The sequence below is a fragment of the Hermetia illucens genome, chromosome 2 (assembly GCF_905115235.1).
Source record: "Hermetia illucens chromosome 2, iHerIll2.2.curated.20191125, whole genome shotgun sequence".
Lineage (NCBI taxonomy): Eukaryota > Metazoa > Arthropoda > Insecta > Diptera > Stratiomyidae > Hermetia > Hermetia illucens.
This window is the reverse complement of record NC_051850.1, coordinates 28,343,806-28,357,574: the sequence shown is the minus strand read 5'-3', so window position 1 is coordinate 28,357,574 and position 13,769 is coordinate 28,343,806. Positions and strand designations below refer to the sequence as shown.

At 43.4% G+C, this 13,769-nt stretch overlaps 1 protein-coding gene across 11 annotated transcripts in view; it reads left to right on the top strand.

The window, feature by feature from the left end:
* The window catches only part of LOC119649845 (fat-like cadherin-related tumor suppressor homolog), a 396,664-nt gene that overhangs the window by 191,724 nt on the left and 191,171 nt on the right, over nt 1–13,769 (top strand). For all 11 annotated transcript variants that reach the window (XM_038052198.1, XM_038052197.1, XM_038052196.1 and 8 more), the window contains exon 4: nt 1,095–3,711. In XM_038052198.1, coding sequence (XP_037908126.1) covers nt 1,095–3,711 — 2,617 coding nt within the window. The remainder of the gene's footprint in view (nt 1–1,094; nt 3,712–13,769) is intronic.

Below are 13,769 nucleotides of genomic sequence, written 5' to 3'. Positions count from 1 at the left end.
TTCCATTCCATGAAATCCGAAGACCATTCAACCGTTTCTTTGGTCACATCGAACAGCAAACTTTGCCTGTATTTATGCATCATCACTTCATTAATATTCGCGTGAAATCCACCTGATCGTCCTGCATGCGGAACCAGACAGGTGTTAGTCCAATAATGCCGAGCATTTTCCAATGTTGTGCCGAATTTCACTCTGATAGCACCGATTGCCCGGACATGATAGACGTGAGGCCACTATTCTGGTCTAACTGGCAATCGTTATGTTTGATTCATTATGCAATTGCATGCATTTCTCGCAAATCGTTTTATGCATTGCGAGAGCTACTCCTAGTCGTCTCCTGAACGCTGCATGTGCACGAGAATTGCTTCCAGGCTGGCAATGCATTTTCATCCCCTTCAATGTGGATTTGAATGTCGTCCTGGTTATGATTTCAAATATCCAATCCTGCAGTTCGAGTGTACCTCTTCACGTGTCGGATAGATTTTCGGGGTTGAAATCCGAATTTTGCAGTCAGAAGTATGAAGCCAGCAAAGCAAACACTATATCGAGGCTTGGTAATGGTAGCCGCCTCCGTTTAATGTTTGAATTGTGACTGTTTGCCAATGGAGAGCATCCAATGGAGGCATTGAGAAGATTTTCTCTACTTTTCCTAGTATCGAGGATTTGTCATATACAAAGGAAGTTTATGAAGGAAAATGCAATGTTTTGGTTGCATTCGGATAGGATTCGACGGCTTGTGTTTGCTTCAAACTTTGAGCGCTGATCCTAGCTCCAGAAATTGGAAGTCATCTATGAGTGTCATAAAATAATAAAAACAAAATTCTTGATGGGGATGAAATGCTCACGATTTGGTCGTATGCATTTTTCTTTCCCATTCGAAATCAATATCGTATCCGCAAGGCAAACTGCTATGATATCCTTTTAAAACTCTCTGTGCATACCATACTTTTCATTCATGACTACGACCCCCAAAATTCATCCTATTCAAGTGAGATTCGAAAGTCAGCATGCCAACTTTTACCTAGCCATGTTCGTTATTTTTGTTCCTTTTTGTGAAAATCCTATTGACCATTTTCTATCTTTCTATTTTCCAGGTGAATCTCTACCCGCCGGACATCTACGTGCAAACATTACCCGAAATTGCCGAAAATTCCAATGCAAACATCTATGGAATCGTACGTGTTGCGGACAAGGACGACGGAATTCATGGGCAAATTAAGAGCCTCGACATAGTTGGTGGTGATCCTGATGGGCATTTTCGCATTGTGCCAACCGACAGGCCGGGCGAATACAAAATTGAGATACATCGTCTCCTGGACCGCGAACAAGCACCCCAAGGCTATAATTTAACTCTGCGTGCAGTTGATCGTGGAATTCCCCCTCATTCAAGCTATAAGACTGTTCACGTTCGTTTGGCTGATATTAACGATAATCCCCCGGTATTCAATAGGGAAATTTACGAGGTTTCCGTGCCGGAAACATCTCCACCTAACACACCTGTGATACGACTGAAAGTAACTGATCGTGATGAAGGTAAAAATGCACAGGTCTTCCTTGAAATTGTGGGCGGCAATGAGGGCGGCGAATTTCGAATAAATCCTGACACTGGAATGTTGTATACGCAAAAACTGCTAGACGCCGAAACCAAGGCATTTTACACGCTCACAGTATCTGCCATTGATCAGGGGAACATTGGAATGAGGAAGCAATCCTCCGCGAAAGTGAAGATCAACATAGAAGATACTAACGACAACGATCCCATCTTCGAGCATACAAATCGCACGATTTGGATAGATGAAAATGAACCACCTGGAACGACAGTGACGAAGGTTACAGCTCGTGATCGCGACTCAGGGGAGAATGCCTATATCTCGTACAGTATCGCCAATCTTAACGACGTACCTTTCGATATTGATCATTTCTCCGGGGTCGTACGAACATCGAAACTAATCGATTATGAGAGTATGAAACGAGAATACATTTTGAGTGTGAGGGCCTCGGATTGGGGATTGCCCTATCGGCGCCAAACTGAGATGGAACTGGTCATCAGAGTTCGAGATGTAAATGATAATCGACCCCAGTTTGAGCGGGTTGATTGCGTGGGTCATATTCCACGTTCACTATCGATCGGTACGGAAATTCTCACTCTTTCAGCAATTGATTTCGATTCCGGGAACTACATAAGCTATCGGCTGGTGGCTGGGAATGAAGATACATGCTTCAATCTGGACTCAACATCGGGGATCATATCGATCGCTTGCGATCTGGCTGATGTGGGACATGACTATCGCGAAATCAATGTAACAGCCACAGATGGAACTCACTTTGCCGATATTATGACTATCCAAATCTACCTGGTTGAACCCAAGCGACATCTAATTGGGAGTTCGATCTTGGGAAGATCTATGACAACCGAGGATTCAGGGAGTTTTGAGTGTCGTGATACTGGTGTCGCTCGACGTCAGGCTGAAATTTTGGCTGCTGCTGAGAAAAATAACATGCCCGGAAGGTTGGATCGGGAACGCGAAGAGATAGCCATGACTCCCAGTCGGTACGGAGAAAACGTTCACGCACCAGAGTTCATAGATTTTCCACTGGAGTTGAAGATTAACGAAACGGTCGAGCTTGGTGAAACGGTAGCTTGGATAAAGGCTCGCGATCGTGATCATGGCTACAATGGAAAACTGATCTTCGGAATATCCGACGGTGACCACGACTCAGTTTTTCGGCTGGATCCTGATACGGGTGAGCTTCAAATCATTGGGTACCTTGATCGAGAACGTCAAGACGAGTACGTCCTAAATTTAACTGTATATGATCTTGGTAAGCCTCAAAAGTCCTCCTCAAAAGTTCTTCCAATCACGGTTCTTGACGAGAATGATAATCCACCGAAATTCGAAAAATCATTGGCAAGTTTTCGTGTTACTGAAAATGCGATCAATGGCACGATCATATTTCGATTGAATGCAACTGATGCTGATCTTGGTGATAATGCCAAAGTCACATATAGTATGATAACAGATACGAAAGATTTCGCAGTGGATCCGATTACGGGCGTGCTATACGTGAATAGCGCGCTTGATCGGGAGAAGCAGGAGGTGTACGAGTTGAGGCTCCGGGCTACAGATGGTGGTGGAGATCCAAAACTGGGAAAGACCGCCTTGCATTCGGATGCGATTGTTCGTGTAACCGTTGATGATATAAACGATAATGCCCCGGAGTTCACCCTGTCGGACTATAATTTTCGAGTGCGCGAAGATGTCCCCAAAGGAACTGTCGTCGCGATCGTCAGTGCAACGGATCTTGATGTTGGTCCTGGAGGTGACGTACTATACTCCCTTTCAGAAGACGGAGTAGATGAGAAAATATTCAAAATCGACAAATACTCGGGAACCATACGGACTCAAAAGTTTCTAGACTATGAAGAAAGGCAAGTGCATAGTTTGACCGTGCGTGCTGTTGACCGTGGTACCCCCGCCTTATCATCGGAAGTGACCGTGATTATTGATGTGATTGATGTGAATGAGAATCGTTTTGCACCGGAATTCGATGATTATGTGCTCATTGGAAGTGTGGCTGAAAATCAACCCCCCGACACTCATGTGATGATTGTGACTGCCACCGATGCCGACGCTGCTGGTCCGGATTCGAGGATTACATACTCGCTGAGAGGTGGAGATGGGCTTGGAGTATTTGCAATAGATTCTGAGGGTGAGTTTTATTTTATTTATTATTTCTTTGTAAAGTTAAAATTCAGTAAAATACGACTGAACACTTCATTGGGCCTAAGTAGGTTCTTTTTTACGAGATGTATCCCAACCACCGCAAGGATATATTCCTTTTCAAGGCCTTTACAATCATTTGATATATTTTCCCCCAAACATTCATCATCGATTGGAATAGGATCCAATGAAGCTATTTACACGGATGATGCTACTTAACAGGGATGAAATTTTTTAGCCCCAATCCATATTTGAATGAATTCTGCATTCGACTTACAACATCAAGCGTGAGTTCGCAATCATCAAGCAGTGAAGGTCACATGGAATTAAAAAGTTTTAAGTGCATCCTACTCGGTTTAAAAAAAAACCGCTCTTGACTTCTCAATCATAATTTTCCCCAATAAAATTCGATATTGAACTGAGCAAGCATTGAAGCCTATTAATGAAAATATGTTTTGCAATACTCTCAGGTGGAAACTTTCGCAAATAGGATCCTCACAGGTTTTGGGAATATTACGGTTCGGTCAGCTGCTGAGTTTTTCAGAGGCAATTCTGTAAATCATGGCCTATTATTTCCATAAGGATATCACCTACCATATCCTTTGAGTATAAATGAAATTGTATGTGTGCGAAACGGAGAGAAAATGGGTTTCGGCGTTGAGCGTGGAATCAGCCAAAGTTGAGGGTGGATGCATCTTTCAATCGAAATAATTGATGCAGAATTGAATTTATTTCATTGAACACAGAACAGTTCGATGGTAATTGATTCCATCCAAAGATAAAACAGTGCATTGATTAAAATCGTTTTTGGTTTTCAACTCAAGAGGGTAAAAAATATCCTGTACTTGTGATGTAGAAAGTTTTATACACTTAAGGGGGTTATCCTGTGTGAAGGCCGTTTTTTTGGCTTTTTTTAGAAATTTTTTGTGAAGAACTGGATAAAGATACAAATACGAATTTTTCACCATAGATTTATTAATGTCTTGAGCATGCATAGTAATTTTTCCACCCCGATCGCATAGTGGGTTATTGAAATACATGGCAATTTATACACCCATCTCCAAAAAAAGCGTTTTTTTTTCTGCTGCCACGCTAGAGGGCGCTGCTATCACTTTAAAGAAAAAAAAAAAGTAAATGTCATTTTAATCTACAGATTTAACTACAGTCTGCAAACTAGGATAAAATATTAAAAGTTAAATTTTTAGTGCCTTTAAGCTTTTTTTTTTGTGAATTTTGGTGTTTTTTTCACGGCTTCTTCAATGAATAAAAAAAAACTACTGAACGAATCGCAATTATCCTAGAAATATATTCTGAATAAGTCCTGAAAATTTCAAAGAATTCCGTTGGACAAATTTTGGGCTATGGTGGCAGCCGATTTTGAACATGCGGTTTCGAGAAAAACGCATTTAAAAAGTAGAATGCGACTTTTAGCCATAAAACCTTAACTGACCATTAATCTGCTATACCGAATCCATAAACCTTAGGTTTCTTCACGAAACACATGTACAGCCTTGGTTTCCATTTTTGTCCGTTTAGCGAAGTCATTCGAACGTCATTCGGATCGATAAATACGAGCTTTATTACCGCGATCGACATAAATCTGGCATGTGACTTATCACGTGTTTAACACTATAATTTCCGAACGACTCTGAATATCAAAAAGTCACTTTGCCCGTATATGCTACAGTATATCTAGATACAAATGACTCCAAAGAAAAAATACGATTCCGCGAATCCGACACACGGGATGACCTCCTTAAGGGTGCCGAAGTTCTAAGCAATCGATTGTATGTGGCAATGCCTCTATTCGTTTGACAGTTGACAGTTCAGCTGACTATTGGAAATCAGTTTTATTGGAATGGGTGCGTTGTATCAAAATCTATTTCAGTTAAAAAAAGAATCAAGCAAACAAAGGAATCTAGAAACGAGATTATTACCCTGATTTGACTCAGGTACTCATTCACAGCTGAGACGACTGGTATCCTGTGTCAAATCACGATACAAATCCCACTGCCACCAATGAGATTTGAACCGGCACCTTCCATTTGGTATAGCATTTGCTTAAACCTAAGAATAATTTATAACTAACAACTATGCAAACATAACACAAAATAGTACTCCGTACTGGAAAATGAGAAAATGGGAGTTTTTAGGCACCGGTGGACAAACTTGAGCAAAGGATTTGGAGTAAAGGGCAGCCCTTTCTCGACGATGATAGCCAACTGAGAAAGGGCTACCTTTTCGCTCGATTTGGACCTGTGCGAGGATAGTGACCTAAGGCGGGAAGGATGAAGAGGGTTGTGGGAAACGCGGGGCATGGATTATGGGGCCTAATTGGTAGAAGGAGGGACCTTAATTTAGTGGAGAATTTAATGTTTACAGATATCACATATTGTATAGGCTAATTAATGTTGATTGACTTAATCTAGACTAGGTAAAGGAAAATAATTAAAGGTCTAGGAGGATCTACACTTGTGCGGGGATTGACTGCCCGAAAATTGGCCCTACGCGGTTAGCCTCTGTGAAAGTCTGGGAAGGGGTTTTGATAAAAGGAAGGAATGAAGGAGGGAAGGGAGGCTTGATGGTGGGGAGGAGAATTACTATCCGAGAGGAGACCCAGCTCTGATACGTAGTACCTCTGCTCACGTAACGAGGCATTGCGCTTGGCGAGTGGGGTCAGTGGGATAGGGTGGGGCAGCCACTTCTTCAGTCTGACGGGCGACAGTTTGATCATATGCGGCATTATGAGGCAAAGCCCGGAGAGGTTGTACAGGAGCGAATTTTTGTGAGTTTTTAGGTTTACCCTTCTGTATTTGGCCGTGCATTTCTTAAGGATCTTCCTTTCGAAGCGTCCATGCTGGGTCAGGATTAGACGACTAAGAGTTTTGAATAAAAAGGTTTTGGTGGCAAGGAATAGGGCCCGAGATGAGAGGAAGTTTTTTAAGGTAGCTGAGGCCTTAGAAGCATTGGCAATAGCAGATCTGACGTGAGGGTTGGCGTTAAGTTTGTTGTTCAGAGAGATTCCTAGGTATTTAATGTTTGATTTCGGCTTGAACGTGTGGTTGGCAATGCGTAAATGAAGTTTTTCACTGCCTGAGTTAACGTTAGCGTGGGGATAAGTTTACGGGAGGGAGGGGAATATCGTGGAATGTTAAAAAGTTTGGGGCCTAGAATAGATCCCTGAATGACTCTTGAGTTTACCGGGAAGTTGATGGAGCGAAGTTCATCGAAGCGCACGTGGCAAGTTCTGTGGGAAATGAAGTCTCTGAGGATTCTGAATAAGGGGGGCAATTGAACTGAATTAGTTTGTAGCGAAACCCCTCTTTCCAAACTGAATCAAATGCCTTTTCGAGTTCTAATGCTACGGTGCAATGCCTATGTTCCTGGTGATTGAGGATATGATCTTGCTGATACAGGATTCCCTGCTCGGTGGATTTGATGTTTTCGAAGCCGGATTGATTAAGTGGAATGACAGGGGAGTTGTGTCTATTGAGGTGACTTAGTAGGACACGTTCGAGGACTTTTCCAATATTGGAAAGAAGATAGATAGGCCTCATATCTTTAAGATAGCCCGAGCACCACTTCTTAGGGATAGGTATAAGGAGGGCTAATTTCCATGATACCGGGAAGTGTCCGTTGTTCAGGCAGTGGTTGAAGAGGATGGCGAGACGTTCGCTGATGGAGACGTTCACTGATGGTGGACGCACACTTCTGCATAACAAAGTTAGAGATACCGTCGGGGCCGGAAGACTTTTTATTGTTGGACGGGGTGATTCCAAGTTCGAGTTCTTCTAGAGAGGTAAAGAAGGAGGCGAACGGGCCTATTCTGGCTATATCAGCCGAGCAGCGGGGGAAAAAGGTGCAAAGGTAAGACCCTTCCAAGCTCAACCTTTTATCGTTGACAGTAGGCGACCACCGAGTTCCACATGGCGTCCGCTAGCGATTGGGCTCTGAATAAGTGACTGAAGTAGCCTACGCAAGCGGATGTTTTTTCCTCAGGGGAGTGAAACTGGGGTTTACCTATTTTTATTGGGTAGTAGTTGAAGTTAGGAGAAGATTTTTTTTTTTCCAGCCAATCTATTAATTATTCAGAGAACTTGTGGGCCAGGTATGAGGGATTTGAGGAGTTTCTTGTAAGACGCATTCAGTTCAGACCGGATAGCTCCATTGATTTTGCTGGACAGGTCTTTGATAGTCTCGGAGAGGAAACGGTGGTCAGCGTTGCATCCGTTCCGTAACCAGTGAGATAATCATTTCCTGCGCTACAGTAGTCTGTTTCTATCGCCGACTAAGAGGAGGGTTGAGGGGGAAAGACACCCGTATTTGTAGTAACCAAGTTCTTTAACTGAACTGAAGCGTGTTTATCAATTGCAGTTTCGAATGTAGAGTTGACTTTCTGGATGTATGTATCTAGCACAACATTAAGAGTGGATGCGCGATTTGTCCAGGGGAGGGCCCAGTGCACTGTCCAAGTCGCGAAAGATCTGCATTTATGCGGATGGTGGAGTGAAGGGATAATTTGCTTTAGATGCAGAGAGAGATTGAGGGCATGATGGTCGAAGTGGACTACCAAAGAGGAGCAGCTATTGGCACATGCTGAGAGATTGGACGAGGTTATAAAGCCGTCCAGGAAAGAAGACCCACGAGGGAAAGATGGCTCTTCAGCGTTAATGATATCCGTGCTAAGGTATGGGCCTGACTGAAACCAATCGAAGAACACTTTGTCGTTTTCGTTGTTAACTGAGTCACCTCAAGATACGTGCCTCGCGTTGAGGTCAGCGCCGAGGATGAAGGCATCGAAACTGGCCGCGATTTCTCAGAGTTAGGACAGAATGGGAATGAGGTCACGACATGTGCCGCCTGGGAAGTAGAGACAGCCGATTAGGACTCGGACGACGCCTCCACCTCTAACAGGAAGTCTGACTACTGCATCGCTGGATCGCTAGATAAGCCACTACGTTTGGAATATTACGAGGAATCATCCAATAGTGTACGGATATACAAGGTAGGTGTTCCGTGACCTACTTCCCTCCATTCAGTGATAGGGTACTCAATTGATCAAACAATTTCTTTGCTGTCAGGAAAATGTCCGCCTCGCAGGGGATTTGAATGTCCTCACTGAAATCGCAGGGGACTTCTTTAAACTCCTCTAGGAGTCGCTCCGTTGAGAAAACTGTTGAAAGCTCCAACTTCTACCTCTTTAACAATGATAAACCTACATTCCTAAAATCCCCAGCTGGAACGAACCCTATCGGATTTGTTCCTGACATAACCCTTTCAAATTCAGTTTCAGTTTCAGTCGACTGGCTCTAGATATGAAATAACCACTATTGGCTCATCTTAATACAAAGCAACAAAGTCACCTAAATTAGAGCGTCTTGACTTGAACACTTTCATCCCCATGCTTGGCGTTCTACAACTACCCTTCCCACTGGGAGCAGCTGGCTTTCAAGAATTTTAGAAGGATTGCGAACCGGAACAACTGGAGTCGCGTAAGAAAGGAGGAACAACAGAGCTTCGCAGGATAACATATGGATGAACATTTTTGAATGTAATTCATCCAAAGAAAGGACAGATTAATCGATCCAATCCACTCCAGGATCATATGGAGCACTTAGATGCTTGAGACGTCACGAAGTATCTCAACTTACTGAACCTCGTGAAAAACTATTACAACACCAATTTTGACGTTTTGCGTTTGGTATAGATATCCTTATGTCACTCAATCTTTCTCCACCAATGATGTCCGTTTTAAGCACAAAAGCGGTCTGCTCCTGGCACGGATAGAATCATATACGCTTATGTTTAATGGCTGAACCCTTTGTCGCTGAAGGTTTTCCTCGAGACGCTGAATGGGGTTTGGTTTAATCAGACCTATCTGGAGGACTGATCTGGAGTCAAAGAGAGAGAAAGGAAAGACTGAAAACGATTTAAATAATTTTAGACCGATCTCGCACCTAAATGTGGTTTCTAAGCTTCTCGACTCCGTGGCGGAAGCTAGGCCACGAGGACTACCATATTCTCCCCAACGACTGCAAGCCCTATAGTAGGCACAGATCTACGATTTCTTACCTCAATTAGCTTCTAAATATCTTCATCGAGCCAAAAAAGCACGTCATCGGTTTATTCATTGACATCAGTAAGATTTATGAGAGGGTGGATCTGCCCCTCTTGATGAACATGAATGCACACACACAAACAATAGCCTACCTCAGGGGTGGGTGCTGAGTTCGGGGCTCTTCAACATTTACACATCCGCCCTCCATGAGAAGTGCTTCAATAAAGTTTAGGTCTTCGAGTATGCGGATGATTTCCTCATCATAGTAACAGGGGACTCCAGGGAGGAAGCCATACACATCTTACGCCAGCAGGCATGTCTCTTCAGTAACCAATGTAGCAGACTCAAACTGCCCGTTAATCTTCAAAAATCCTGCACGATTACTTTCTCGAAGACCCGCACAGATGTATTTAGATTATGTTAAACATCAACAGCGTCCTCCATAAACATAAAAAATTCATTATTTTCACGGTTTCCTTCTTGAGACGATGTCTTGGCCTCATCAGACTCACCCCAACTTTTCCCATTCTTCCTCTCGCTAACGAGCCTCCTCCCTCTTTCAGAAAAACCCTGCTGGTGGCGAAAAAAAAATCTAAATGCCAAAGTCTATAACTCTCCTCTCTATTCTTTCATCAGAGGCAACTACGTCTCTTCTAACGTCTTAATCAGAGTTTTCAATAAATTCCATACAATCATGAAAAATATGTTTGCTGATAGAACCCCCAACGTTTAAAAAAGCTTCACCTTTTTAAATTCCTTCGGAGAGGAAGTGTCCAATGACAGGACTGATTTTGCTTCCCGCTCTGAGGAGGAAGCCCCCAAATGGGAATCCTTAGGTTTCAAAATTTTGGCAATCGATGCTTTGGTATATACAAAACTCAAACCACTCCACATCCGCAGTTTCAATCCTCCGGCCAAGCTCCTCGGTCTCTGGTAAGCCATAAAGCTGTCAGGTGGCGCCAAGGTGGAGAAGTTTATTATCATTACCAATTCCCTCTAAACCACCAAAGCCCTCGCCAGCTAAGCCTCGACCAACGCCACACAGCCACATGGGAAAATAGAGAAAGCTCGGCTTAAAGAGGTACTTATTCTCCAAATAGGCAAATGAGATTATCAAACGAGCCAGAATGGCTGGTCTCCCTCTTCCCCCTCCCTCGGATTTCTCGGATATATGGAGCACTGTGCGCGACACCATTCTCGTTGAATGGAACCAAGTATTCAAACTAACTTCCTTGGCTAAAGGTAAGTTCTTTGCTGGAATCTTTCATGACATTCCTAGGAACGCTCGGTTTTCGGAAGTATCCTTCAATACGGTGGATTCTGAACCGTTTCAATAGCAAAGCTTCCCTCGCAATGATTGATTAGTTTGCTTCGTCGGACTGTGCCCGCTGTGGGGTAGAAGAAACAAATGAGTATATTCTTTTTTAGTGCGACGAATTTTCGAGGCACAGACTACCGGTCTCAACTGGATGAAAACGTGCAAATTTTTATTAGACCTTTTCGCGGTGTCAGATAGGTTTCTGTGGATAGACCTCACCAGGTTTATAAGGTAAGTTAGAATCGGTTCTTAGCTTCGACCTCCAGTTTCCTTTTGGCTCCATTAGTCTTTTTAAAATATGTTTCAGATACTCTTTTTCTTTCTCGCTTCTTTCATAAACCAGGTTCAAGTATCAATGTACATTAATGCACCTTTGTTTTCACATTCAAACAACAACGAAAAACTTAGTCTTCCGATCGCTCTCCCCCAGGACGCGGATTCCTCTAAGGAAGGACTGCATTCAAATAATTCCATTGACCACTGAGAATATATGGTAACCGCTGGTGTCATAGCCAACATTTCTGCCATTTCGTTCTCGTTGGGAGCTATCGTAAGCGTCGCTAAGCTTTGTATCTTTAGTTTGCTGAAGCCTCGTGAAACTAATCAACACAAAATCTCGCACACACATAGAGAGAGGATTTTCAAAATTATCCCATCTTGCCTCTTACGTTCCCTAGAGAAGGCTTGGCATATAAAAATATAATGTTTCCTTTATTTTGCATTAATCGCACAGATCGATACGAAAAGAATCTTCCCGATCAGATAAAAAGTAGTCGTGTCCTACTTTTCACCGCCTCTTCAACACTAGAAGCTGATCTCTGCTCTCTCTGTCTTCGATTTTAGCCTGTTCTGTTATCATCATCAACGGCGCAACAACCGGTATCCGGTCTAGGCCTGCCTTAATAAGGAACTCCAGACATCCCGGTTTTGCGCCGAGGTCCACCAATTCGATATCCCTAAAAGCTGTCTGGCATCCTGGCCTACGCTATCGCTCCATCTTAGGCAGGGTCTGCCTCGTCTTCTTTTTCTACCATAGATATTGCCCTTATAGACTTTCCGGGTGGGATCATCCTCATCCATATGGATTAAGTGACCCGCCCACCGTAACCTGTTGAGCCGGATTTTATCCACAACCGGACGGTCATGGTATCGCTCATAGATTTCGTCGTTATGTAGGATACGGAATCGTCCATCCTCATGTAGGGGGCCAAAAATTCTTCGCAATTCTTCTTGCTAAGAACCCAAGTCTCCGAGGAATATATGAGGACTGGCAAGATCATTGTCTTGTACAGTGAGAGCTTTGACCCTATGGTGAGACGTTTCGAGCGGAACAGTTTTTGTAAGCTGAAATAGGCTCTGTTGGCTGACAACAACTGTGCGCGGATTTCATCATCGTAGCTGTTATCGGTTGTGATTTTCGAGCCTAGATAGGAGAAATTATCAACGGTCTTAAAGTTGTATTCTCCTATCCTTATTCTTCTTCGTGTTTGACCAGTGCGGTTTGATGTTGTTGGTTGATTCGTCTTCGGTGCTGACGTTACCACCATATATTTTGTCTTGCCTTCATTGATGTGCAGCCCAAGATCTCGCGCCCATTGCCGCCTGCTCGACCTGGATGAAGGCAGTTTGTACGTCTCGGGTGGTTCTTCCCATGATGTCGATATCGTCAGCATAGGCCAGTAGTTGGGTGGACTGGTTCTGTTCTGTACTGGGTGCAAAATGATACAGCCAATTTTCACAGGCATGGCACTCGTACGCACTCTGATTGGAAATCGGAGGTGATAGTGGATAGGTCATACATTAAGGACGGGCGACAGTGGAATACGTTCTTCCAATTTGGGAGTACCGCCCCAAGGGTCTTTGGCGCAGAACAGTGGAAGAGGAGTGCAAGCGTCTCAGAAAATCGTGGGGGAGTTGAATCGCATTTCAGGTAACGGCGGGCGATCGCGTGTAGATGTGGTTAACGTGCTACACCTCACCAAGGAGAAAATGGTAACCATGTATACCTTACTTGCCGTACTGCGTTCTGGTCTCCTTTCATGTGGTCAGACATTTCAGGCTCTATATTAAACGCTTGCTACTTTACCTCTGCCCTAGAGCAAACAATATCTATCATTATTTTCGGATACGCTGCTCAGAGGGCAGAGTTGAGGCAGAGTCTGGGTAGCTGCACTTTTCTTGATTTTCCCCAAGCCCACATTCTTGGACCAATAAGAAGGCTAAAAGATAATGTAAATGATTTTTTATTTTTTTCAATAATTATCTACAGTAAATTTATCTTCCATTTACATTTCTTGCATTTCTGATTTACATTTTTCCGACCAAGGACCCTAGAATTATCATGGCATAGCAGCTTCCATTCCAGCTAACAAAGCCACTTATTCATTAAATCAAAAGATTAGTTCATTCAATTTTTCTTCTTAATTGATAGCGAGTCACAAGTCCCCGGAGGAATAACACTAAAAGACGTCCATGAAAATGCACGACCGTACAAGTTTCTGTCTCCAATTGCAACTTGTTAACTCAACCACTTGACCCCAGCTTAGTTAACATTTTCAAATTGAGAAAGTTTAATAAAATCCCTCTTCGTGCTGCGTCTGGAGCCGAGGACAGGCAAGAACGACGCAAGAATATTTCATAATCGTCAGAGTTCCATCTCCGTTTTTTTCCC